Source organism: Perissodus microlepis, chromosome 17 (assembly GCF_051167445.1).
Source record: "Perissodus microlepis isolate ML-2025 ecotype Zambia chromosome 17, ASM5116744v1, whole genome shotgun sequence".
NCBI classification, from domain to species: Eukaryota; Metazoa; Chordata; class Actinopteri; order Cichliformes; family Cichlidae; genus Perissodus; species Perissodus microlepis.
The window spans coordinates 16,867,264-16,891,183 of record NC_140477.1 but is presented as its reverse complement, the minus strand read 5'-3'; the positions used below and the strand labels follow the sequence as shown (position 1 = coordinate 16,891,183).

General features: G+C 40.8%; 4 protein-coding genes across 4 annotated transcripts in view; 2 read left to right on the top strand and 2 right to left on the bottom strand.

Moving 5' to 3' along the window:
* ntn4 (netrin 4) overlaps positions 1–1,025 on the bottom strand; it is a 31,969-nt gene extending 30,944 nt beyond the window's left edge. The window contains exon 1 of the mRNA XM_084910268.1: positions 587–1,025. Within this exon, the coding sequence (XP_084766394.1) occupies positions 587–632 (46 nt within the window). The 5' untranslated portion in view covers positions 633–1,025. The remainder of the gene's footprint in view (positions 1–586) is intronic.
* A 5,630-nt stretch (positions 1,026–6,655) lies between these two features.
* On the top strand, positions 6,656–9,610 carry snrpf (small nuclear ribonucleoprotein polypeptide F). Its single transcript, XM_084909595.1, has 4 exons — positions 6,656–6,793; positions 7,412–7,537; positions 9,181–9,245; positions 9,392–9,610. The coding sequence occupies exons 1-4, from the start codon at positions 6,791–6,793 to the stop codon at positions 9,456–9,458; spliced, it is 261 nt and encodes an 86-aa protein (XP_084765721.1). The 5' UTR covers positions 6,656–6,790; the 3' UTR covers positions 9,459–9,610.
* Positions 9,611–9,682: 72 nt separating this feature from the next.
* amdhd1 (amidohydrolase domain containing 1) lies at positions 9,683–15,207 on the top strand. Its single transcript, XM_084909592.1, has 9 exons — positions 9,683–9,938; positions 11,238–11,344; positions 11,699–11,763; positions 11,843–12,120; positions 12,188–12,413; positions 13,081–13,205; positions 13,325–13,418; positions 13,734–13,894; positions 14,319–15,207. Exons 1-9 carry the CDS (start codon positions 9,802–9,804, stop codon positions 14,422–14,424), a joined length of 1,299 nt encoding a protein of 432 aa, XP_084765718.1. The 5' UTR covers positions 9,683–9,801; the 3' UTR covers positions 14,425–15,207.
* Positions 15,094–23,565, bottom strand: LOC146369438 (tetraspanin-9). The gene is made up of 9 exons (XM_084909594.1): positions 23,215–23,565; positions 18,625–18,666; positions 18,095–18,174; positions 17,806–17,997; positions 17,657–17,731; positions 17,457–17,558; positions 17,233–17,364; positions 16,171–16,254; positions 15,094–15,543 (listed from the first exon to the last, which is right to left on the bottom strand). Exons 3-9 carry the CDS (start codon positions 18,155–18,157, stop codon positions 15,472–15,474), a joined length of 720 nt encoding a protein of 239 aa, XP_084765720.1. The 5' UTR covers positions 18,158–18,174; positions 18,625–18,666; positions 23,215–23,565; the 3' UTR covers positions 15,094–15,471.
* Positions 23,566–23,920: the final 355 nt, after the last annotated feature.

Sequence of the window (23,920 nt, the reverse complement as noted above, 5' to 3'; positions counted from 1 at the left end):
CCTCCACCCACTCCACCCCTCCGGGCAAATGGTGTCATCCCCACTGTGGATTTATTACTTTAAAACCTGGAGCCCTCTACTGCTTCTGTCATGTGCAAGACCTCACAGATAGGCTCACATTAAATTTTACAGGATGAATTATTGCATATTTGCACTTTTTATAGGTGGATTTTCTTTGTTAGGCGGTAGATCCATATGAATTATGTCACAGTGTTGATGGGGAGACAATAAATGGATGTAAAATAACAAAAAATCGCAGGTTTTTACAGGAAATTGAATATGCTTTAATCAGAAATAACTCAATTATTCAACTATAAATCACAATATCTGCTCTTTGAAAGTGAAACACCGAGGATGGGACACATCCTCTATTGTTTTCTTCCTTCCTGGAGGTTAATATGAAAGCTGATTATGATCATCTTTCAACATATGTGTGTTAATTATCTTAAACCTGAGCAGTGAGAGGTTAAATTGCCCCAAATTTCAAGGGAGTTCTGCATTGCTGCACTTGCCACGGAGACATTGTTGCCCCAGTGGCAACCCCCCCTAATAAAAAAATATTAAAAAAAAAACACATCACACTGACCTGCATCTGAAAACACAGCCAGGCTGACCACGAACAAGAGAAACATATCTCCTCTGCTGTGGGAATAATCCAAGATATGTGGGGGAGAAAAGCGAGCCAGAAAATCCGCTGGAGTTACTCAGAAATCAGGGAGCTCATCCACAGTGGCAAAGTTTAAAAAAACAAGGAAAGTGCGCAGGGTTCAGCTCCAGTGTGGACTTTCTCTTTCACTCAGCTGCGATCCAACAGGGCGATGATAACTCAGCCGTATGAAGGAACAGCATGATCCCGGACGGTGTGAGGTGTCCCGTAGAGAAAGGAGGAGGGCCGAGGAGGAGGAAGAAAAGTGAACGGGTCTGCCCGGCTCGTCTGCTGCTCCGGGACCTGCGGCGTGGTTCATCTCCCTGCGGTGATCTGCCTCTGAGGGCGCACGGAGACGCAGAGGAGGTGCGGTGACAGCGCTGTGCGCCAGCTCCGCCTCTCCCTCAGCATTTTTCTGCGACTTAAAGGAACATTCCAGTTTGTGCTCCGAGCCTCATCTTCGCACCAGCGGGGTCCCGGCACGAGGGCCCGGGACCACGCGGGGGGGACTTTATGAGGAGTTCAGGGAGTCCAAACTTCCTTTAAAGGCGCATTTCCTCACTTCTTGTCATGCAAATTTGGATGCTCATATTAAATATATGACGTTCAATTAATGACTAGCATCTCAAATGCACTCCAACCTAAGAAAACACCAGCAAGTAGAAAAATAAAACACAACGGAAAAAGAAAAAAGTCACCAAGGCTAAGATGAAAAAAATCGGGAAACAAAACGGAAGTGATTTAGTGATTGTGGAGAGACAAAAACAACAACAAAACAAACAAATAAACAAAAAAAACGTGACTGACGCTGTGGAAGTTTCAAGCTAACTGTAAACGGCTAATAGCAAACATGTACAGTATAAAACGAGTCATGTGATGACAAAACACGCATTACCTGCATCGTTTTTCATCGGGGGGTGTTAATAACCTTTCGCAACAACTGTGCATTACAGTATGTAAAAGAAATCCTTGTGAGCCACCAGAGCTAAACCAGGGGTTCAAATATCTGGGCCAAACCCAACCTAGCAGAGGGTCCAGGATGCCCCAATCGATGACTGGAAGCTGAAAACTGCAGTAAACTAAAAACATGTGGCTTCTTTTGTGTTTTATTTAGTTCATTGTTTCAGGTATGTATATTTTCCAGTTTTAACCTCTGAAACTGTGTTTTCAGTGTTCACATCTCTTTATGAAGACCTACCTCACTGCTTCCGTTGGTGGTGGTGTTGAGAGGGTATGTAGCACCCAAGTGCTGATCAGATGCACTTGATTAACCAGTTGTCAACAAATCTGAAAAGTCCTTCATAACAATGGAAAACAAAACAATTATTTCAAGTTATTGCTGCTAAAGGTGGTTCCACAAGCTGCTGAATCATGGAATGTACTTATTTTCTCACAGGACTGTGATGGGGCAACAACTGCCAGTAAAAAAGGATTTATATGTTCAAGAGAGCTAAAAGGAAAACAAATAGTTTTACATTTGGCAAGACTTAAAAAATGACAGTGGGAAACTATTTGGGCACAGAGGGAATCACAACTAGAAGATCAGTCCAGGATCAAATTGTAGGCACAAAAAAGGAAAGCTTTCATATGCTGTAATTTGCTTTGAACAGGCACCATTCTGAAACAGAGTTAAGAAACTTGAAGTTTTACCCAGAATGCAAAGTTCTCTATAGTGAATCATCAGAAATCAGGTGAAAGTGGGGTGTTGCTGTGCATCACTGGCTTCAGACTGCAGGGATGTAAGACATGATCTGATTTTGGTTTGACGCTGTGACACTTTGAAGTGAGTCTGATGATTGCCCACCACTGGTCCTGACAGGGTTTGGACCCCCTGAGGGGACCACATAGACCCTGATGATGAACGGACCACATGAGTGCTCGTATCCACATTTCTGACTAATTGGCTTTGGATGCAGAAGCTGCGTGAGCTGCTGAGGCACTTCAAATTACACCCTCTGGTTGCTCTACCGACCATGAGCCTTTGTAGACGACATCGCCAGTGTCCATAGAAAACCAGTGAAAGATCCAGTTAAATACTCATCCTGCTTTCCACATCATTGCTGCCCATAAAAAGAAGAGGGGAAAGCCCCCAGCTTCCAGCCTGCAGGAGTGGCTTCAACAGAGTGCAGGCTGCAGGGCGCCTCCCTGTGTTCAGCAGAGGTAGAACGCCGATTTCCTCTCAGGCCCATTTGGCTTAAGCTCGACTGAACCCAGCACGGCTCTGGCTTCTCTGTCTGCGGTGTAATCGGACCGTGACCTGCTTTCTAAGCACCTGACCCTTGTCCAATAAGCAGTGAGCCAAGTTAAACTATCTCACCTGTTCACTTTGTTCTGCCTGTCCTGGTTCAGTCACCGCCCGCCTGGCTCTTTGTGGAGGAGAAAACTTTGTTCTTTTCTCACGGTTTTAAACAGTTTCCAGGATTTAGCTCCATAAAGTCAAGAGAGATGTTTTCATCTTCTCAGCTTTTTGGCAGAAAAGTCAATGAACAAGTCTCCAATAATGCTCTGTGGTCTTCTTAAAGCTCTTTGTGGTCACTTTACATCTATTTAGGGCAGTTTCTCTGATCTTTTCTTGTTGTTTTGTGGTAGTTTTTATCTGTTTAAAGTCATTTTATCATCTCCATTGTTGTTTTTGGGTCAGTTTTGGAGCTCTTTGTGTTGGTTTTTCTCAGTTTGTGCTCATCTTTCACTCTTTTTGTTGTATTTCTGGATGTGTTTCAGGTTATTTTTTAATCTAGTCATGTTGTGTGTCTTTCTAGTCTGTTTTCCACCACCAGCGCCACCAGTGAGCAATGGATGTGTTGGTTACACTGGAGGAAGATCATAACTTAAATTATTTAAGGGTTTGACAATTTTATTTAAATAAAGCTAAATTTGTAAAAAAAAAATAAAAATAAAAATGAAGTTTTGATAAATGTTTAAATTGCTGAGGAGCTTATAGGAGTGTCATTAGTGTCTGCAGGTATTCAGACACAAGCCAAAGTGTTTTAGTGTTGCCTCCTCCCTCGCCTCCATCTGTGAGCCCTTTACTGAGCCCCCACTCAGTGTTCACGTTTGTCATCTTTTACTTATCATTTTACTACATTTTACTATCTTTTTTGATAGTTTGTAGTCTTATACTACTTTTCCATCTCTGTGGCACTTCAAAAACTTTTATAGTCTAGTTTGAATGCCTTTATCCATCCATCCATCCTCTTCCATTTAGCCTTATGATGATCACAGGGGGCTGGAACCTATCCCAGCAACCATAGGGCAAGAGTTAAGGTACACCCTGGACAGGTCACCAGCCTGACGCAGTGTTAACACATCCCTTTTTACTAACTTTTCATGTTTTGTGGCAGTTTTGAACCTCTTTTGCTGCTTTGAAGTCATTATTTTAAATCTCTCTGCAGTAAGGATGCAAAAAGCAGAGGTAATGAAGGCAGATGAGTCTAAATACCTGGGTTAAACCAGTGAAATCAACAGACAAGTGCACAAAAGAGGTAAAGAAGAGAGTCCAGGCAGGGTGGAGTGGGTGGAGACGGGTGTCAGGGGTGATTTGTGATAGAAGGATTGCAACAAGTGTGAAAGGGAAGGTTTACAAGATAGTACAGATGCTACAATGTACAGTTTGGAAATGGTGGCCAAGCTGAAAATGTTACGGTTTGCTATGGGAGTGACCAGGATGGACAAGCTTTCCTATTTTAACATATTTTGCTAGTAATTTTTGGATTTCTAGCCATTTTCATTCTCTCTCTGCCACATATTTCCTTCATGCTATAAAACACACAGAAACTGACTGACGGGTCGGTTAATTACACAGAGGGCGGCTAATAGGCTAAAATGATGTAAGGACACGAGCATTTCAAATATGCAAATAAAGCTCTGCTGCAATTTCAGAGGAATTTCTGGACAATCACAGCCTCTAACAGCAGGAAGTCAGGTGTTAGTTTCATTCATCGCATCAGGTTTGAACTTGTCAGATACTTCAGAAACTGTTCAACGCTTCAGCGCAGAAAAAATGTGAGCACGTCAGACTGTTTGTGCCTGGAGTGAAATTGCTGCTCAGACTTACAGCCGGCCGACTCGGTTATTACAGTTATTTAACTTTTCGCCCCCAAAGAGGCCACAGGGTTCAACTAGTGAGCAGTTTGTGAGTGAGGGGCATGTCAAAGTGACATAAGTAGAGCAGGTGTTGCACCTACAGGATATGTCATTATCCATCTGCCTTCAGTTCAGCTGAGGGCAGGTGGAGGCACCGACCGTGATGCTTTTATTTGCTTTGAACAGTAATCAGATCACAATTTAACTTTTAAGTATATTATCATGAGGCAAAATAACTTTAGTTGTCATTTTTATGTGTGTTTGGGATCATTGTCATGTTGGAACACTGAGTTATGTTTACTTTTCAATCATTTAGTTGTTAATTTGAGCTGAGTTGAAGTTTATTGAGGTATTCATGCTAAATTACAATATACCAGAACACTGGCAGCAAAACAGCCCCAGAGCATGATGCTACCACCGCCATGCCTGACAGCTGGTACAGGGTTCTTAGGTTTGATAGCCTGACCTTCACTCCTCCAAACATTCCTCTTGTCATTGTGGCCAATTAGCTTGATCTCTGTCTCATGTGACCATAAAACTTGCTTCAGAAGGCATTTGTCATGTCTGTGTGGACAGCTGCAAATTTCATTCAAGCTTGAATGTGTCAGTTTTGGAGGTGGGGACTTCTTTCTTGGTCGTAGCTATGTAAAACTGGCTTCACTGGCTTTTGGGAGGAACCATGCTGTTCTCTGGCAGGAAGCACCATGCCCTCCTGTGTTTTAAATGCACTTTAGCACGCAGCAACACTACATATGAGCGGGTGGAGGGAGGTTTGGGATCTTCACTCACCCCCGTTCTGTTAACCGTCGGGGCTGGGAGGAGGTGCTGGCTGTCGGATTGGGGTCTGGGATGCAGGGCCTCCCTGCTACTGCAGATAAGGAGGTGGCCTGCTTTCCTCCACCCCAGAGAGAAGGGTTACATCTCCTGGGTCGGGGGGCAAACCGTAACCGTTTGTGGAATGCACGTTTGTGTCTGATGATCCAATTGGTAAAGTAAATTCGCTTGGCATCTTTCTTGGCCTTCAGACAACAATTCTGATGGCTAAAAATCCAAACGGGACAGGCACAAAAAAAACAAACAAAAACAAAAAAAAATGGCTTCACTGTGGACAGAGACGCGGGTGTCGAAGTTTCTAGTTCATGGCAGGCTTGAGCCTTAGTGGTTCCTGGGTTGTTCCTGAATGTCCCGACCAATTTTCTTTCATCTGAGAATGACAGTTGGGGTCTTCTTCAAGACCTCAAAGTGTTGACGCATCCAAATGACGCATGCAAACTGATGATCTTTGAATTTGCAGTTGTTTACAAATGGCTCCGAAAAACCGTAAATTGGGTAAATCTTCAATCATCTTTCTTGGATCTTTACTGGGTTCCTTGGACTTTCCTATTATTCTGAATCAGAAACACTTATTAAAAGATTTAAGTTAATTTATATATTTGAGACAGTATGTATACTTTTGAAAATCCAAAATAAATTCAAACTTGCGCACCCAATTATTTTTTTAAAGTCATTAAAGATGTATACTGTACAATCGTTCCGCTCTAGAAAAACTAAAGTTTAAAGAAATAATTAAACCCCCCAAATTATTGGGGGTCTGACCATACCTGTACCTATTTCTTATTTAGCATGTTCTTTGCGCCACCTGCCTGCAGCTGATTGTATTGAAGATTATAAATGGTTGCTATCCTGTCACAAAACACTCCAGACACTCGTCTCCACCCACTCCATCCCTCTTTTTCTCCTTTCTTGTGCGCTGTCCCTTGCTTTGATGATTGACCACAGTTTGTTTTTCTCATGTTTCTCATGGTCTTAAATGTTTCTGTTCTGCTCATAATAACCAATAAAATAAATAAATAAATAAATGAACAATACGGTTTGGGTGTGGTGAGAACCTCTGACCGCTAGGTCGCGGTGTGTAAAAACACGCAGACTCCTCAGGAAGCAAAGTGCAGGACTTCCGGTCGGCGGCAAAGCGTGTGCTGCTGTTAAGTGCAACGTTATTGTGACGAAAGGATACCAAACGTATACCTTAAAACGCACAGTGCTTATTTAATTTGAGCTAAAATGGTGAGTAAAGCTCGTAAAACATTACCTTTTAGCTTCACCGGATGTTTTGGGGGATTTTTTACTCAGAAGGGCGCGGGAATAGCGACTAGCCTGTTAGCTGGTTAGCATAGGCGAGGCTAGCGTCTCATTCATAACTGTAGAGATAATGAATGAATCCTCACACGGAAAGCAGCCTCACTTTTTATGTTTATCTACGGAAACATAATTAGGCTCGTTTCAATGCTTCCTGTTTATTGGCTGTTTGTTTATTGGCGATTTTCTTCCTGCTTAAATCTGTGGAGAGTGTCGCACCAAACTTCATTCAGAAAACGTCTAATTTAACTGCCACACAAATATTTTGAAGCTAAATACCATAATAACTTGATAATCATAAAATTCACGGTTTATTTTTTAATCGTCTTTGTCTTTGGAAAACTGTGCAAACTGAAAGGAAACGTGCAAGATCTCTTGATACCTTTTACCTGATACCTATTATAAGATCACAGATCAGAATAAGTCACTGCATATGGTTTTGATTTGACATGTACGGGTATTACGATGCTAAACTGTAGCTGTTTGTTTGATTGGTGTCTGAATTTGATTTGTGTGTATTTATCTCTGATTGGTCTGCTTCTCCAGAGTTTACCTCTGAACCCGAAGCCCTTCCTGAACGGCCTGACAGGAAAACCAGTGATGGTGAAGCTGAAGTGGGGCATGGAATATAAGGGCTACCTCGTGTCTGTGGACGGGTACATGAATATGCAGGTGTGGATAATTTGCCTTGTTCAATTACCTAAAATTTGTTATACGGTCAAATTTTGCATTGTTTATAGACTATGTATTATGGTAAGAGAAACTGAGACTCGATTTCAAAATAAAAGCAGTTTTCAGCTAATGTGATTTTTAACATTGACAAGCGCATTTAGTTTGGCATTAATGCAACTGCTGTAGCGTGAAAGGTGACTTGGATTTATTTTTCTAAACTTGGTGTTATTCTTTATCCAAGTAAAAACAACTGTTAGCCCAGAGTAATGTGTTACCTTTGCCTCCTCTGCTTCTTTGTCGCTGTGTTTGAAGCAGCAAACAAAGCTCTTCTCTTAGAAAGGTTGTTTTTACTGTTGCTTAATGCAACACAGAACTCCTCCAAGCTGTCAGTACACAGTTCCCCTGCATTACCCAGCAACAGAAAATTCTTTTGTGGGCAGGGATAACTCAGTAGATAGCATGGTCGCCCCATGATCGGAAGGTCGGGGATTCAAATCCACTGAACGGCTACCCTGAGGTACCCTGAGCAAAGTACCTTCCCTACACACTGAGTGAATGGGTTAAATGCAGAGAAAGTAATTTCCCCGTGGGGATCAAGTATACATTATTATTATTATTATTATTATTATTATTAAAACTCGAGCAATGTGTTCATGGGGTCACACAAGAACCTGTAGTATTTTCCTGTTGAAGGATAAAATGACATCATTGCAAGGAAGCATCATTCCAGTGTTGGGTGGTACACCAGTGACCAGACAGTCACAGAAGAAGGGACCTGTGTTAACTCAACACTGTCCTCACTTGTAGTTCTAAACATACACCCTGATGAAAATACACACATATTAATATACTTAAGGCAACATCAATAATCCAGCTCAGGGAAAACATCCTGATACTTGATACTTTGTGAAGTATGAACAGTTTCTACCCATTAAAAACTTCACATTTATAGAATTACACCACAGAATGGCATGCTAGGCTATGCTAAACTTAAAGTCAGAGTTTTCTGTATCACCAAAGTGGCTCTGTTTTTACCTGGTGAAATCAGGTAAAAACAGATTACATTTTTTTATTCTTTTATTTAGCGCTTGTTTTAAGTATGAATTTGTGCAACTGTGGCGACTGATCATTGCCATTGTCACTAGTCGGTGCTGAATGTACAAGTCATTAAATTTTATTTAAAGTCCAATGCTGGTGATTTGGTGTCCTAAATATTTATTCAACTATCTGCCACCAGATGGAGCTGCAGCAACAAGATTTTTGTAGAAAAATGCCATAACTTTGCTAGTCTGGGCCTGATCGTATTGTTAAGGCTCTTTTTAGTTATTTTGATATACAAGCAGTAGAAATGAGCTTTCTCCGAAGGATGGCTGGCCATTAGAGGCTCACAGTAGAGCCGCTACACCTCCACACTGAAAGGAGACAGTTGAGGAGGTCACCTCCTGTGTGAGGTGTTCTGGGTGGACACCTAGGAAGCACTGGAGAGATTTTATCTGTCAGCTGGCCTGGGAACACCTCAGTGTTTCCCTGGATGAGCTGGAGGAGGTAGCTGGGATGAGGGAGGTCTTGGCTTCTCTGCCCCACCAATTATCTTACCTGACCTTTGAACTTTGTTTTATTTTATTTATTTATTTTTTTTACAGCTGGCAAACACAGAAGAGTATGTGGATGGAGCGTTGGCCGGACATCTCGGTGAGGTTCTCATCAGGTATGTGAATGACACTTTGTAACGCCACAGAGAGAAATCAGTGGGAGTCTGAGCAGTTTGAAGTCGTCAGACTTGACTAACTTGTGTTAATAATTAAGTGACTGGTGAAAGGAAACGCTTTCTCATGCTGTGCTCGACCTCCACAGGTGCAATAATGTTTTGTACATCAGAGGTGTAGAAGAGGAGGAAGAGGACGGCGAGATGCGAGAGTGATGCCGGGCTGATGTGTGTTTGTGTTTTCACCGTGTGAAACAAATGAACGTTTGGGGTTATTTTTCAAGCAGCTTTGAATCTTTTTTTTCTACTGTATGTGAGACCAGTTTTATGTTGTGATACAGACACAATAAAGTGATTATTGTACCCTTTCTTAAAAAATACGTGTGTTTGTGTGTCGTCTGATTTATTTATTTATTTTTTTTGGGGGGGGGGTGCAGTAAGCCCCACCCCCCTCTGTGCACTTTAAACTCTGCTGTTTCTCTTCTGGGCAAATATTTGCCTGTTTCCTGAGTTGGCTTCAACACCCTCTCTCCTAAAGTTTGACTTCAGATGAGTCAAAATGTCCAGACCTTACAGACTGCTGGTTAAAAATGCCAAACAGCTAGTTTTGATCTGCAAAAATTCTGAGAAGTACCTGACCAAAGATGGGATGCAAAATCTCTGCGTGATTGAAAATGGGAGCGTTGTAATAGGAAGGTAAGTTTGTCACAAATTATGAATTTTATAGGCACATTTTCAGATCTCTAAGCTTTATAAAGGAGATGTCAAACATCTGGGTTGGGGGTCAAGGTGGGCACAAAGTGAACATTTTGCAAAAATGACTACTGCTTCTGGTGTGAGGCTTTAAACACAGTAGAAGAAATCTATGCAAGGTTAGAAGCTTGTTAAAATCTCAAGATTTTTGAATTATAAAGAAAGTGGGAATGTTTGGGTTCCAAAATCTATACATGTGCATGCTTTGTGCTCTACAAAAGCACATAAACTGACAGGAAAGTGAATAAATGAGGAAAATTAGGACCTGCTGTTGAAGCTGCACTTCCTTTTCCCTTTGGCACCTTTTGCTTTACACCATGTGATGGCAAAAGAAGACAGTACAGGGATTATTGAGTAAAAGATTAGGTTTTGACTGTCAAATGTTTTCTGTCCTGTTAAGTAAAATAAAGACAGTAGATTTTAAAGATGACTAAACTGGTGATAGGTTTTTATTGCACATGTAGCTGCACAAATGCAAAATTTTAAAGTCTCTTAAACGTTTGATTCAGAGCCTCTTCTACCATGTTGCCCTACAATTAGACAGGTTTAGTATTTTATTTATACACTACTTCTTATTGTTGATATTTTCTAATATATCTCTAATTTACAGACCAAGCTGCTTTAGTGACTGAAATGATGAGCATTCCCATGTAATGTTAAAGGCTTTAAAAAAAATGGTTCTGTTTGTATTTATCATATCTCTACTGTCTATCACAGATGCTCTGAAATGTTCTAATGTAACTTATTATTACTTTCAGTCATTTTAATGCAAAAGAGTTCATCCAAGACACCACTGTAGGTCTGTTAGCTATATTACAATGCCAAACATCAAAATATAGCAAAAGTGGAAAACTACAATATAATCAATGGTTCTAATGTTTAAAAAAACAGATCTGTTTTGGAGGTTGACAAATACATTAGGAAATGCTTAAAAATAACACAGGGCACATGAATGAATATGACAGGAGTCATAAATAACCTCTGTTGAAGGTTAAGAAGCTTTATTAGAGTCTCTCAGATTTCATCAGAAAGATGGAAAATATCTCATGTAGCTACAGAAGTGAGCAGAGCTTGTTAGGAGCTGTGCTGTGCTTTTGGGCACCAGTTTCAGGTTATTTGAAAAGTGATTTCTTAACCTGACGACCAATGATACACACTGGAGCGCCCCCTACCGGCTTTACAGACTCATGACATGTCAGAGAACAAAGTCACTGTGGATGAATGTGTGCTTTTCCCTCACAGTGACGGGCTGATTAAAGCTGTAGGGCCTGCAGAAACCATCAGAGCTCAGTATGCAGAAGCTTTGTTTGACAAAGTGATCGATGCTGCAGGAATGTGCGTCCTGCCAGGTGAGCATCAGCTCTGTATCAGTTCTGTTGGCTTAAATATAAGCAGTCAGACGTGTGAATTGTTGAGAATTTCTTGCCTTAGTATAATGTAAAAAAAATACTTGATGTTCTAAAAAAAAAGGCTCCCAGACATTTGTTTTGTTTGTTTTCTGTTTTCTCCCATTATCATCATCAAATTTACAGACTAAAGATGCTAAATTTAAATGATTTGTTTGATATCAAGCTCGTCAATGTGAAAAATATGCAAAAACTGAGAAATCAGGAAGGAGCCAAAGTCCAAAGTACTTTTAATGTTTGACCTTTTACTTCTGCCTCTTCTCGCAGTGATTAACTGCTGCAAACTTCTTGTTTCAGGCTTGGTTGATGCTCACACTCATCCAGTCTGGGCTGGGGACCGGGTGCATGAATTTGTAATGAAGGTAAATTATTCTGCTTAACTTCACTTCGCTTCACTGAGCATCTGAACTGTTGATGACATGCTCGGCGCTCCATCTGCAGCTGGCAGGTGCCACCTATATGGACGTGCACCGAGCAGGTGGAGGCATCCACTTCACGGTGGAGCACACTCGAGCCGCCCCCGCCTCGGACCTCCTGGCGACCCTCCGCAGCAGGTTGGTGCGTATGCAGCGAGCGGGCACCACCCTGGTGGAGTGTAAGAGCGGTTACGGCCTGGAGCTGCAGACCGAGCTGAAAATGCTGGAAGTGATCGAGGAGGCCCGGCGCTCCCTACCTATAAACATCTCTGCCACCTACTGCGGCGCTCACGCAGTGCCCAAGTAAGTATAACTATTTTTGCCTTATATTCCATATCTCCTCCTCCTCCACGTCTTCCTCCTCCTTCAGAGGGAAAACAGTGGCAGAAGCTACAGAGGACATTCTGAGAGTTCAGCTGCCTCGGCTGAAGGAAAGGATGTCTGCTGGGACTCTCAGAGTCGACAACATCGACGTGTTTTGTGAGCAGGGAGTGTTTGACCTCAGCTCGAGCCGCTCCATCCTGCAGGCAGGCAAACAAATGGGCCTCAACATCAATTTCCATGGAGATGAACTTCATCCCATGAACTCTGCTCAGGTATCTGCCGAAGCTTATGTATACACTGTAAGCTACAGCCTAAAGATGAATATTCACCTCTGAACCACATCATAACCTTCAGTTTCTGCTCACCGGATCAACAGTACTCATATTATTTTCGTTTACACCAACTCCAAAGAAAAATATCAGCTAGTTTCCACCTTTGTGATGAAAGCTAGCATGCTTCATTACCATTTTTACTACCAAACCTACGCTCTTCTGCATCTGGATAGTCTCCAGATCCCCGTACAGATGGATTGAGAAAACAAATGTTCACAGAGTCATGTGAAGTAAAAATAGTAAGTATGATTGGGAGCTACAGTTCATTTTTGTGGCCTTATTAAACAGTTTCCATACACCCATATGTTCGTTTTCTAAGAACATATGGGTGTACAGAATATATGTTATTTCAGCTGCTGATAATCTTTGACTTTCAGAGTAATACAGTCTAACACATCCAAAAACATGTTCAGGAAGGCGAGGGAAATGTCACTATCGACAAAAAAAAAAAAGACACTAAAGGCGCATAAAATATAATTGATGATCCGGGGCCAAATGCAGATGAGCTGCACGGAGACTTTTGGATATTTATCTGAAACCTGTTTAATTGTTTATTAATAATCATCTGAGGTTCTGTCTTGTTAAACAGAGTGTGCATTTATTTCAGATGGGGGCGGAGCTTGGAGCCCTAGCCATCAGTCACCTGGAGGAGGTGACAGATGCAGGAATTGCTGCCATGGCCAAAGCAAAAACTGCCGCGGTCCTCCTGCCGACTACAGCTTACATTCTGCGGTACTGTAACACACACACACACACACACACACACACACACACACACACACACACACACACACACACACACACACACTTTAACCGAGAGCTTTTTGAGTAATACATTTATTGATGTTTAGGTTGCCCCAGCCTCGGGCCAGAGACATGCTAGACGCCGGAGTGATCGTGGCCCTCGGCAGCGACTTCAACCCCAACGCCTACTGCTGCTCTATGGTGAGTGCAGGATGTCTGACTCCTCCTTTGTCTCTGTCACAGCCACACTCTGTATATAAAAGATGGATGTAAGTATTGTGACATTACCCATGAAGCCTAAACATTACATTTCCGTTTTTCCTTAAGCAAGAATGATAAGTTATTAGCTTCCACTGAGGTGCAAACTGCTGCTGTAAGCATGTAAAGTTGGACATTTTAACATCGAAGTCTGGAGGGGTTGATTCACTTCAAGAGTCTGCCTCAAGTGGCCAATAGAGGAACTGCAGGCTCCCCTCTGCTTACATCCCCCTCTGTTCTTCTTTTTCTCTCCCTCAGCCGATAGTGATGCATCTGGCCTGCGTTAACATGAGGATGTCCATGCCAGAGGCTTTGGCCGCCGCCACCATCAACGCGGCCTACGCCCTCAGGCGCTCCCACACACATGGATCGCTGGAGGTCAACAAGCACGGAGACCTGCTGCTCCTCAACGCCACACGGTAAGCCCACCCACAGCAGAGAACACTTCAAAGACCAATTTCATGTTTTTATGGAGCTTAAAAAAGTTAAGGTAAAATTTAAAGAAAGAGCTGTGTGTTTCTATTGTGGAAATAGTGCAATTATTTACTCTGTGTGTTGCACTCAGTCACTCACTGCTTGCAGTTTAGTGCTGCCTTTAACTGTAATGTTATATTAATGTATGGTTTCATAATTTGAACCATTATTTTACCAGGTAGCTTCATTAATTGTGCAGTTTTAGTGATTCCTAATCAGAGGCAGAAACTTTCGTGTGCAGATGTTTAGATTTGGTGTTTTTCTGATACTTCTGACTTCTTCCTACATTGAAAATCTAATATTGTATCAGCTTTACATTAGAAATAAGAAATAAAAATAACAGAGCCTGTCCTCTGTGTCGTTCTGCAGGTGGGAGCACCTGATTTACCAGCTGGGAGGACATCAGGAGCTCATCCGGTATGTCATCATCAAAGGGGACGTCGTCTACGATAACAACAAAATCCTGGACTTGTAACTGTGGAACTAGGTTAACAGAGTGAAGTAAAACTATATAAAAATGTAAATGTGTGCTTAAGGAGCTAACTAAAATAAAGTTTTAGTCTCTTATTTCAGTGTGGTCACACCTGTCAGCCCAATAAGCACTGGGAGGCTTCGGTCCAGATGTTTATCTATGTTCATGTTGTGCTCTGTCCAAGCATGAAGCCATATCATATCAAACAGCTCTCTCCTTTTATCAGTCATAGTCCCTACATTTAAAATCCTTCCACTCCTACCTCTCCTTCTCTCACTGCCTCCTAATATGCCGTCCCCCTCTCCTCTTCCTTTGTCATCAGGCAACAGTGGTATTTTCGCCCTTCAGACCAACAGTGCCATCAGTCTGGGTCTGTTAACAGAGGCCTCAAACAATCTGAAATCTTATGTTGATAACCATTGTTTAATCTTGATTTAGCCACTGAAAGTGGGCAAAGGTTCATGACCTAGATCAGATCACTGCTGTTAGAAAAGCTGAGTCAGGAGAGAGAGCTTTCCCTCTCAGGTGATCAATCAGTTCACTGAATTACCTGATCTGACCTCTGAAGCCTGCAGAGGCCTGAAACTCTCTCTGCTTTTATCAGAGGATTGCAGCAACAAAAGCAAATCTCAGTAATCATCACCTGGAACAAAAAAATCTCTTCAAACCGCATTTCTGTAGAGTGCTCTTTATCTTTATTGAACATGTTAGTACACAACGCTCGCCTTATCTAAGCATTTTTCTCACACGCGTGGCTTTCAACGACTTAATAAATCATTCCCAGTCTTTCTTTCTGTTCTGATTTTTCTCGTGTTATCACTTTACATAAAAAGAACACAATATATTGTGATTTTTATAAAAGCTAACTATAAAAAAACAAAACAAAAAAAACTAATTTAAATGCTATTCACAACAATAACTGGGTGCAGAGATGGAAAAAAGATAAAAGGTTGTAGTGGTACACATAAGAACTGGCTTTTTAAAAACTATAACGATGATATATTTTATGTACCCAAAGCTCAGCTGTGTGAAACACCTCCATTAATCCCCTCAGGCTTCGTACTTCTTCCCTGCCCGGTGGATCTGCTGGTAAAGTGTCATGGAGAAAGCCATGCCGAGCAGCTGGAAACAGAAAAACACTCCAGTTAATAAAGAGCTGTGTTATGAGGCAGGATTTAGTGCTTAGCGAGTTAACTTTAGAAGGTGGTTCCCTTCTTAACCAGCATAACCAGCCCTAAACCATTTCTGGAGCCTGATAAGAGATCAACATGATCAAATCAAGGCTTAAGTTTTTGTTTTTTGTCTCATGAGTAAGAAAATAGATCCCCAGGGGAAGTTTATTTCCTGTTGTTCTTTGAGTGTTAATATACTGAAACCGCCCTAAACTTTTGCCTCGTTTTACTCTTGTCAATACAGTCATGTTGGAAGCCCATGAAGACTTGCTGTAATGTGCCATATTAGCACTCAGCAGCAACCTGCCAACCCCAGTAGCCTTAGACAGAACCTCCAGGTAGCCTGGGGTGTTATCTCACAGCTGTTAGGGAAAGGGTCCCTAACAAAGTCTTTAAAGGCACATGGCCTTAATTGGTAGTAAAATGTCTTAAATGAATTTTTATTTAGTTTTTTGTGATTCTGTAACCCTGAGAAAGTTAAGGAAACTACATCCTGGATATGTTGAACTTGCTTCACAGCACAGACCCTGTGAGTATTTAAAGTCTGGATGTGACCACCGGATAAAGTGCTGCTCACCTGTATGACCAACACACACATCGCAATAGTCCCCAGAAGGTGCTTGTTGTCGTCCAGCCACTCCTCAACCTTCTCATAACAGCCCTGAAAAGACGAAGGAAACCAGATCATCAGGAGACATCTGGTCACAAAAACGCTTTACACTGAGTTCACTCTGAACACTTTTCTCCTTTTGTTCCTGGTTACTAACATCTGTTGTTGTTTCTGACACATTCAAACACAACCTAATGCTTCTTTAAATTCAAATAAAACAAAAACAGTTTGGGATTAAGTTCAAGGTAAAGAAATAACAGGAAAACCAGAAAACAGGAAAAGAACTGTAACACCAACTCATTAACTATATGAGTCGTGGTTGTGCAGCTCATTTTAAACCAGACACCTCTTTTTAATCGTTTGAGCCAATAGGATCACAGTAACTGTGCCACGTTCACGTCACTTCAACCAATCAGAAGTTGCAATGCCAAAACCCACGTGGGCCCAAATTTACTGCATGTGGCTTCTGTCCAGTCACGTGTCTGTAGGTGGGTCTAAAATGGAGGTTGTTGAACATGGCTCTGATGCGGCTAGTTAGGTGTGGTAACTGCTGATAATCACGTGCTACCGGCAAAAATCAGGACGGTAAGTCAATTTCTGTCTTAGTGCATTTGCGCCGCTATGTGTTTTTGTGGTCTTCTTTTGCGGCTCATTCAGTGGATTTTGGTCAGAGTGTGGTGAAACTTGGTGTTTGGAATTGGTGATAGATCTGGAAGAGAACCAGCCTTTCTTTAGCCGGTTACATGAAGTCTAAAGAATTTCTGGTTCGGTTTTGTTTGTTTAGCGGACTTGTGTGCATTTACGTAACTGCTCGTTTAATCATGGCTTGTAGAAATGGTTTATATGAGATTTTAGCTGAGATTCAGAGGTTTCTGTGGATACCACACATGTCGGGACTTATGTTTCTGACCCCGTGTTATAACCAGTTAAATGTGATCTCCTTTTTGTGGGGCTTAAGTGGTTAAATTTATTGGGCCTTATTGACAACAGAAGGAATAAAACAATCAGCAGATTGATAACTTCACTGACCCGTGTCCAGAACACATTGGAGGCGTTGCGTCCACAGTCCGGGTAAACCTGCTGGCAGCAGCGGTCAGGAACCACGTCATCATGGAACGCCGTGTGCCAGTCGCGGTGGTTCGTCACGCCGCAGCACTTCCACTAGTAAACAAGCAGGACAGGAGGAAATGACATTGCATCATTCACTCAACAAGCAGCTGGATTAAAGAGTTGCCTTTAATGCATCTGCTCACCTCTCCCTGTATCGTGTTCCAAGCATCCCTCAGGCCGGCGTTGTTGTCCGTGTTGTACAGCACCAGCCCTTCTTTCAGGTCCTGACGGGCATTTTCACTCACCTGTTCACACGGAACCACAGAGATGGATCATGGGATATGAAGGCACACTCATCTGCAGCCTGGGAGTGAGCATGATTGCTAGCGTTTTGCAGTCTTACCTTGTCGGTGTAGACGAAGAACAGGATGAGGAGGATAAGTTCAGCCAATAGGATGATCAGGAGAACGATGAAGAACTGAATAAAAGAAGAAAAGTGTCAACATAAGATAAACAAAAGTTCATTTATACTAAATACGGTAATACACTCACACTCAGCAGGAGGCACTTGTTCTCCTTGATGGCACCCAGGCAGCCCAGGAAACCCGTCACCATGACTACGGTGCCGAGGGTGATGATGAGGTTGGCAGCGGAGAGCGAGGGGAAGGAGGGAGAGAGAGTGGCGAAGCTGCCCTGAGAAACCGAGAGCCATACGCCGACACCCAGCAATCCACAGCCTCCCAGCTGAAACACACAGGAAACTCAGACACTTCCTGCTGATTCGGTGACGATAAATTGCTTTAATCTCTTACTGCCGAGTCGGTGTGTGTGGAAAAATTACCCAGAAGAGCAGGTTAAAGAGGAAGAGCATGTACTTCACACAGCAGATGCAGCCGCGAGCCATGATTGAACCAACAGGCACTGAATAAATAAATAAATAAAGATTTTTTTAATGGCAGATTTATATTAACAGTCTAAAAAAAAGTTACTAAAGCTTTGAAATAAACTGATCTCAAGAATACTACCCAAATTCCCCTTTAGGGCACCACTGTTCCCACTGTGTGCTGATAAAGTTTCTTAAATTACTTTGGTCTGTGCAAAGATACAACCACCAGTATTTACTTAATTTAGGTCTAAAATGAACTTTTATTACGTAGAGCTGCACCTACATCATAGTCAGTGGCAATGTTTTGAATTTTTAAGGGAACAAAACATGATTCACTTGTTGTGCGTTGCTTGTTTGCACAGAAAAACCACAAGTCACAAGTCACAGTCTGCTTTGATGCACATTATGCAACACTGACTGTAAACAGTTTCCTCTGCAGGGACTCAAAGTACAACCACAACACAGCAAAGAGGAGATGAACTCACCACTTGAACAAGCAGGAGAACGCAGAAGCTCTAGTGGTTTACCTGTGACACACAAACGTACACGAGCATTAACACGGCGCCTACAGGTGTAAACAAGTTTTTAATACCACTTTAACTGATACTGAACTTACCACACAAACAAACTGTTGTCACTTTAAAATGAAGGGTATGGTAAAAAAACAAAAAAACAAATAACAAACAAGTATGTGGTTGAGTTTAGGAACATTTTTAAACGTGTTTTGTTTGGTAGCATCTAACCTGACAGCTCCACACATCCTTCACCTGTCCAAAGCGTGGCAGTGGTGAATTTGTCCTCTGCTTTTGTTATTTAAATAAAAACTTCAAGACAAGAAGGTCACATAAATAACAAAAATGACTGAACACTCAAAAATCCCAACTATGCCTCGCTTCTAAAACTTTATTTATACATAAGCTTATATTCCTGTTCTTACCATTTTAGAAATATTCAAAACAGCCTGAAACTGTTTTAGTCAAACTATAAAGGACAAACTGAGCAATTCAAAATTAATGATCCATATTAAATTTAGAGGCAGTGTAAATTTAAATTTAATGGAAATTTTCATGAGGTCCATTCATAAAAAGTGTAATAAATTTTACTCTTACTTGTAAAATTGTATTTGAGATATTGTAAATGTTTTTAAGCACGTGCATTTACCCTGTAAACTGTAAAAAGTTCAGTAAGTCGTAAGTGTGGTTAACAGAAAACTGACTAATAATACAACTACTCCAAGTCCAAGTACTTTCCACATTATGTTTTAGGTGGTGTCTTTCTCGGTCTCCCCACCACCAAAAGTTAAAAATAGAAAACTGGAAAGACATTACTCACAGGAAATGAATTCATTTAAGGACCAGCAGACACAGACTGCAAACTCTAATTTTAGCCGTCTTGATATCATCAGTAATATTGGTAAACACAGAATTTAGCCTCCAAGTACAGACCCTAGTTTTTTGGAAGTATTTTACATTTATTGAACCTTTTATGAAGACAAACTTGTCTTTTTAACAATGCATCTCCTTCAATTGTAAATGTAATTTGTTAAAATTGTGCGTTTTTAGAAAGGTTAACTGAGCCAAATGTGAGGAAAAGAGAAAAGAGATGGATTGTTTTTGTATTTGTATTTACAGTACAGAACAAAATATCCACATTTAAAAAAAAAAAAATCATTACAGCAAAATAATAATTTTACCTTGAATATACTTTTAAATATATATAGAATTGTTAAAAGCCTAAACTGAATTTTGAATTAATAACTAACTACACATAGCTATTGATTATTTTATTAATTCATTTATAAACATGTTAACTTTACAAATATCCCAATATCCAGGTAAACCTTTAAAAATGTGTATTTTGCCTGAACAATAGGGCTGCCACAAACGATTATTTTGATAGTCGACTAGTCACCAATTATTTTTGCGATTAGTCGACTAATCAGATCATGCGTCCACTGGACGTAAAATGTACAGCTTATTGCACCAGCATGCATCTGCTCTTATATAACTATCATTAGCTTACAGCTTTAAGTGTTTAAGGTATGTGCTAACTAAAAATAAAGACAAGATGATAGTTTATTAAATTTTAATGAAATTTGCAGATTGTTTCGGTGAAGTTTAATAAACTCAGCCATCTGCTCCTTGCTATCTAAAATATAACAGGACACCGGAGTAAATTCTGGAGCATCTCACACTTCTGATAATCAGCTGTCTGCTTGACGTTTATTCAGCTGTGTAAGAACTATAACTTTAATCTCAGCCAAACCGATTTACTCAGGAACAAATAAAATACTGAAAAAAGCCAAACAATAACATTTTTAAGTTATCTAAGTGACTTATATATCATGTTTAACCTGAGTAGCGAGAGACGGCGGTGGGTTTGAAAACAATTTTCCGGGAGTCCGGTGTGTTCTCACGGGCTCTAGTGAGCCTTGCCCCCGGCTAGCTATTGAGCTAGTGGGTAACAGACGTCTCAGAAAACGTCAGAGCGCTTTTGAAAGTATGTGGTGTCTTGATAAACTGAGCAGATATTTGAAGTTTACACAGCTACATTCTTGCCTGAAAATATGTTAAACGTTTATTTTGTGACCCAGAAAGAATAATAAGAGTAATATTAAAACTAACTAGCTGCCGCCATTGTTGAAAACTGAGCAGGGCCGCGCTATGAATTCTGGGATAGGCTGGGCCACGAAGTATACACCCGACCCATCCTTCAAATCTGGGGAAATGAAGGGTGCATTTGTTGGAGTCTTCGAATTTGGACAGTCTTCGTCGTGTTGCTGTAACGTAATCGGCCTACAAATGCGGGCAGGAGGATGCGGTTCCTGAATTTGGACACAGCTACGATACCGGACGCTGCTTCTTCTTCTTCTTCGGGGTTTAACGGCAGCTGGCATCCTTCTACATGCAGTGCTGCCATCTTCTGTTTCAGTCCGTTATTACACTCTTAAATCCTACTACTTATTCCTGCATCTTTTGGGATCTTACAAAGCTTCAAACGACGCGTCGACTATTAAATTAGTCGTCGACGATTTTGATAGTCGACGTAAACGTGACTAGTCAACTAATCATGGCAGCCCTACTGAACAACAACACAAACTCAGATTTTCTGTCAAGTATTTATTATTATTATTATTTTATGTTTATATATAAACATTTTTGGCAAAAATTTGATTTTTTTAACAGTTGTTTTTTAAATGTGGTCAAAGCATGTGACAATTATGGGAATAAAATATGACAAAGAATCTAAACAAACTGAAATAGTAGTACAATTTTAAATTTAATTAATCACTTTTGTGCGTGTGTGTTTCTCTACTACAACATTTAACGTCATACACACTGTAGTAACACAGTAGCAAAACAATAACAAAAACCTATCAACCAGAGACAATAACTTTCTGTTATTTTAAAATGACTAATAAGTAAGTAAAGTAAGCAGTCATGGTAGTCTAAGGAGCGTGGAAAGAAAGCGACAGGACTTTAAGTTTCCTGAAGATGTTTCACTTCTCATCCGAGAAGTTCTAAGACCAAATGGTGGAGAGTCCCAGGTATGTTCTTTTCTTTTCAAGAACAAATATCACAAAGTGCTTTACAATACAAAATAAGACACAACAATTAAATATTTCAAACAACATTCAGCATTTAGATGTTAATCATTTCAACGATTTTTCTGCATTGTGTTTTAATATCCACAAAAATTTAGAGACTTTTAAGATAAAAAGGAAAGATGGGTAGAAGAACAAAGACACAATATCAGTGACTTGCTGAACATGGAAAGTAGAACGCCAGAGCCCATTATTTTTTCCCAATTATGTTAACAAGATATTACGATGTGGCTGAATGCCATTATTAAAATATAACATTTAAAAAACATTTACTCTGAGCAATTCCTTAATATTTCTTACATTATTATCATTATTATTAATTTGTAACAGGATAACTACATCTATGCTGAGAGTCATACTCTCAGATAAATAATATATTCACTATAGTGAGCCTGCAACAAACTAATGGTACTGTTTCACACAGTTCAAATTCATTCAGCAGTGGTTAACGCTGTAACAGAGTTTTCTGTTTGTTAGCAAGATTAAATCAAAAAGTTATTTTTTATTTATTTATTTTTGAACACAGGTAAGATTTGAATCAGCTTACAAGTGATTAACTTTTGGAGTTGATCCAGATCTGGATAGAGGTCTTTTTATCATCAGTATTGGTGTCAAACACTCACCTCTTGTAATGTGACCTCACTAAAGGTAGCATGAGCACATTTTTAACTTTGCTTAGTTTAACAAATGCCATTAATTAATAATTAATTGATGACATTTTTAATTAATGTCATTAAAAAAGTATTTGCATACACGCCATCAGGGAAGACAAGGTTCACTTTCCCATAACCCATCATACAACTGGAAGTCTTTTTGCAGCCAGAGAAGTCGCCCCCTTCTGGCCTTTGAAAATAATGACATCTTCCATCTTTTATATACAGTCCACACAATCACATTTTGAATGGGGCTTTCAGACGTGGGCACTACAAAAGTACGTAATTAAATACATTTTTAAGCTTCACAATTATATTAAATCAGAATTTTAGCCCTGTAGTTTCTCCCAGACATTTTAACCGTAAGCCCGTATTTTTTCATGCCCTCTGGCTCACATCACCACAAACTATCCCAAAACATCGCCCAACGATACAGCAGCTTCCATATTTAAAAACTAGTGCGTGCAATAAATCTCTGCCTCGACGTGTTTTGATTGAGAAAAGCCATTTTGTTTTTGTTTTTTAGACATATAGTGGGATCCTCGTCCCGTGGTGACGTCATCACCCAAACTTCAGTTTGCGGTCAACAGTTTGCGCTTTAAAAAAAGGGGGGGGGGGAGGAGGGGGGAAGCGTAACTGTAGCGGTGTTATTTTTAAATTCACCAACTTTATACTTTAGCGATAAGAAAAAATGCTAATGTCTGCCTACACGAAGCTAGCCCACTTCGCCGCGGCTCAGGCCGTGATTCTTTCCATGTCCATGTTGGGGAAAAGAAGAGGAGGAGGAGGAGGACAAAAATGGGGGATCACTTTCTTACCGCAGTCAATGAAATTGTGCTCATCTCCCCGCTAACTTCTGGAGGTCCGCATGGTGCTCTGCCTCACAGCATCAGCGGCTTTTAACGTACAAATCCCGCAGTTGGAAGCTACGAAGTCCGCTCGGAAGTTTCCTCTATGGCTGGAGGAGGAGGACGTTTTCTAGGGAGAAAGGCGGAGCACAGAACTGGAGGACTGGAGGCATGACTTTCGGGGGAAGGGAAGATAGTGAGCCGGGCAAAGACCCCGGCTGGATAAATATGAGTATTAGAAGAGTTCACATAGTTTCCTATCGTGGCTCTATCCCCCGATTTTATCGACACAGTTGAAGCCCAAAAGAGCAATGATGACAGTTTTGTTTCACCTAGCGGTCAACAGCGGTACTGCAAGATCTAACAGCAAACAAGAGTATGAACGACCAGATATCAATTTATTTTTAAAAAATATTTCCATACTGATTAACACTATTTAATAATGCAAGACGTTTATACTGAGTTAAGTTATACATACAGTTTTTAAAAAAAAAATATTTATATGTATATAGCTACATAGGGTTTTGGACATGACTCACTCGTTGTTATTTCGCCTCTGTACACCACCACAATGGAATTTAAATGGTCATCAAACGCATCACAGTGAGACTGAAGTGCAAACATTCATCTTTAATTCAAAGGGTTTAACAGAAATATTGCACAGTCCCACATTTTC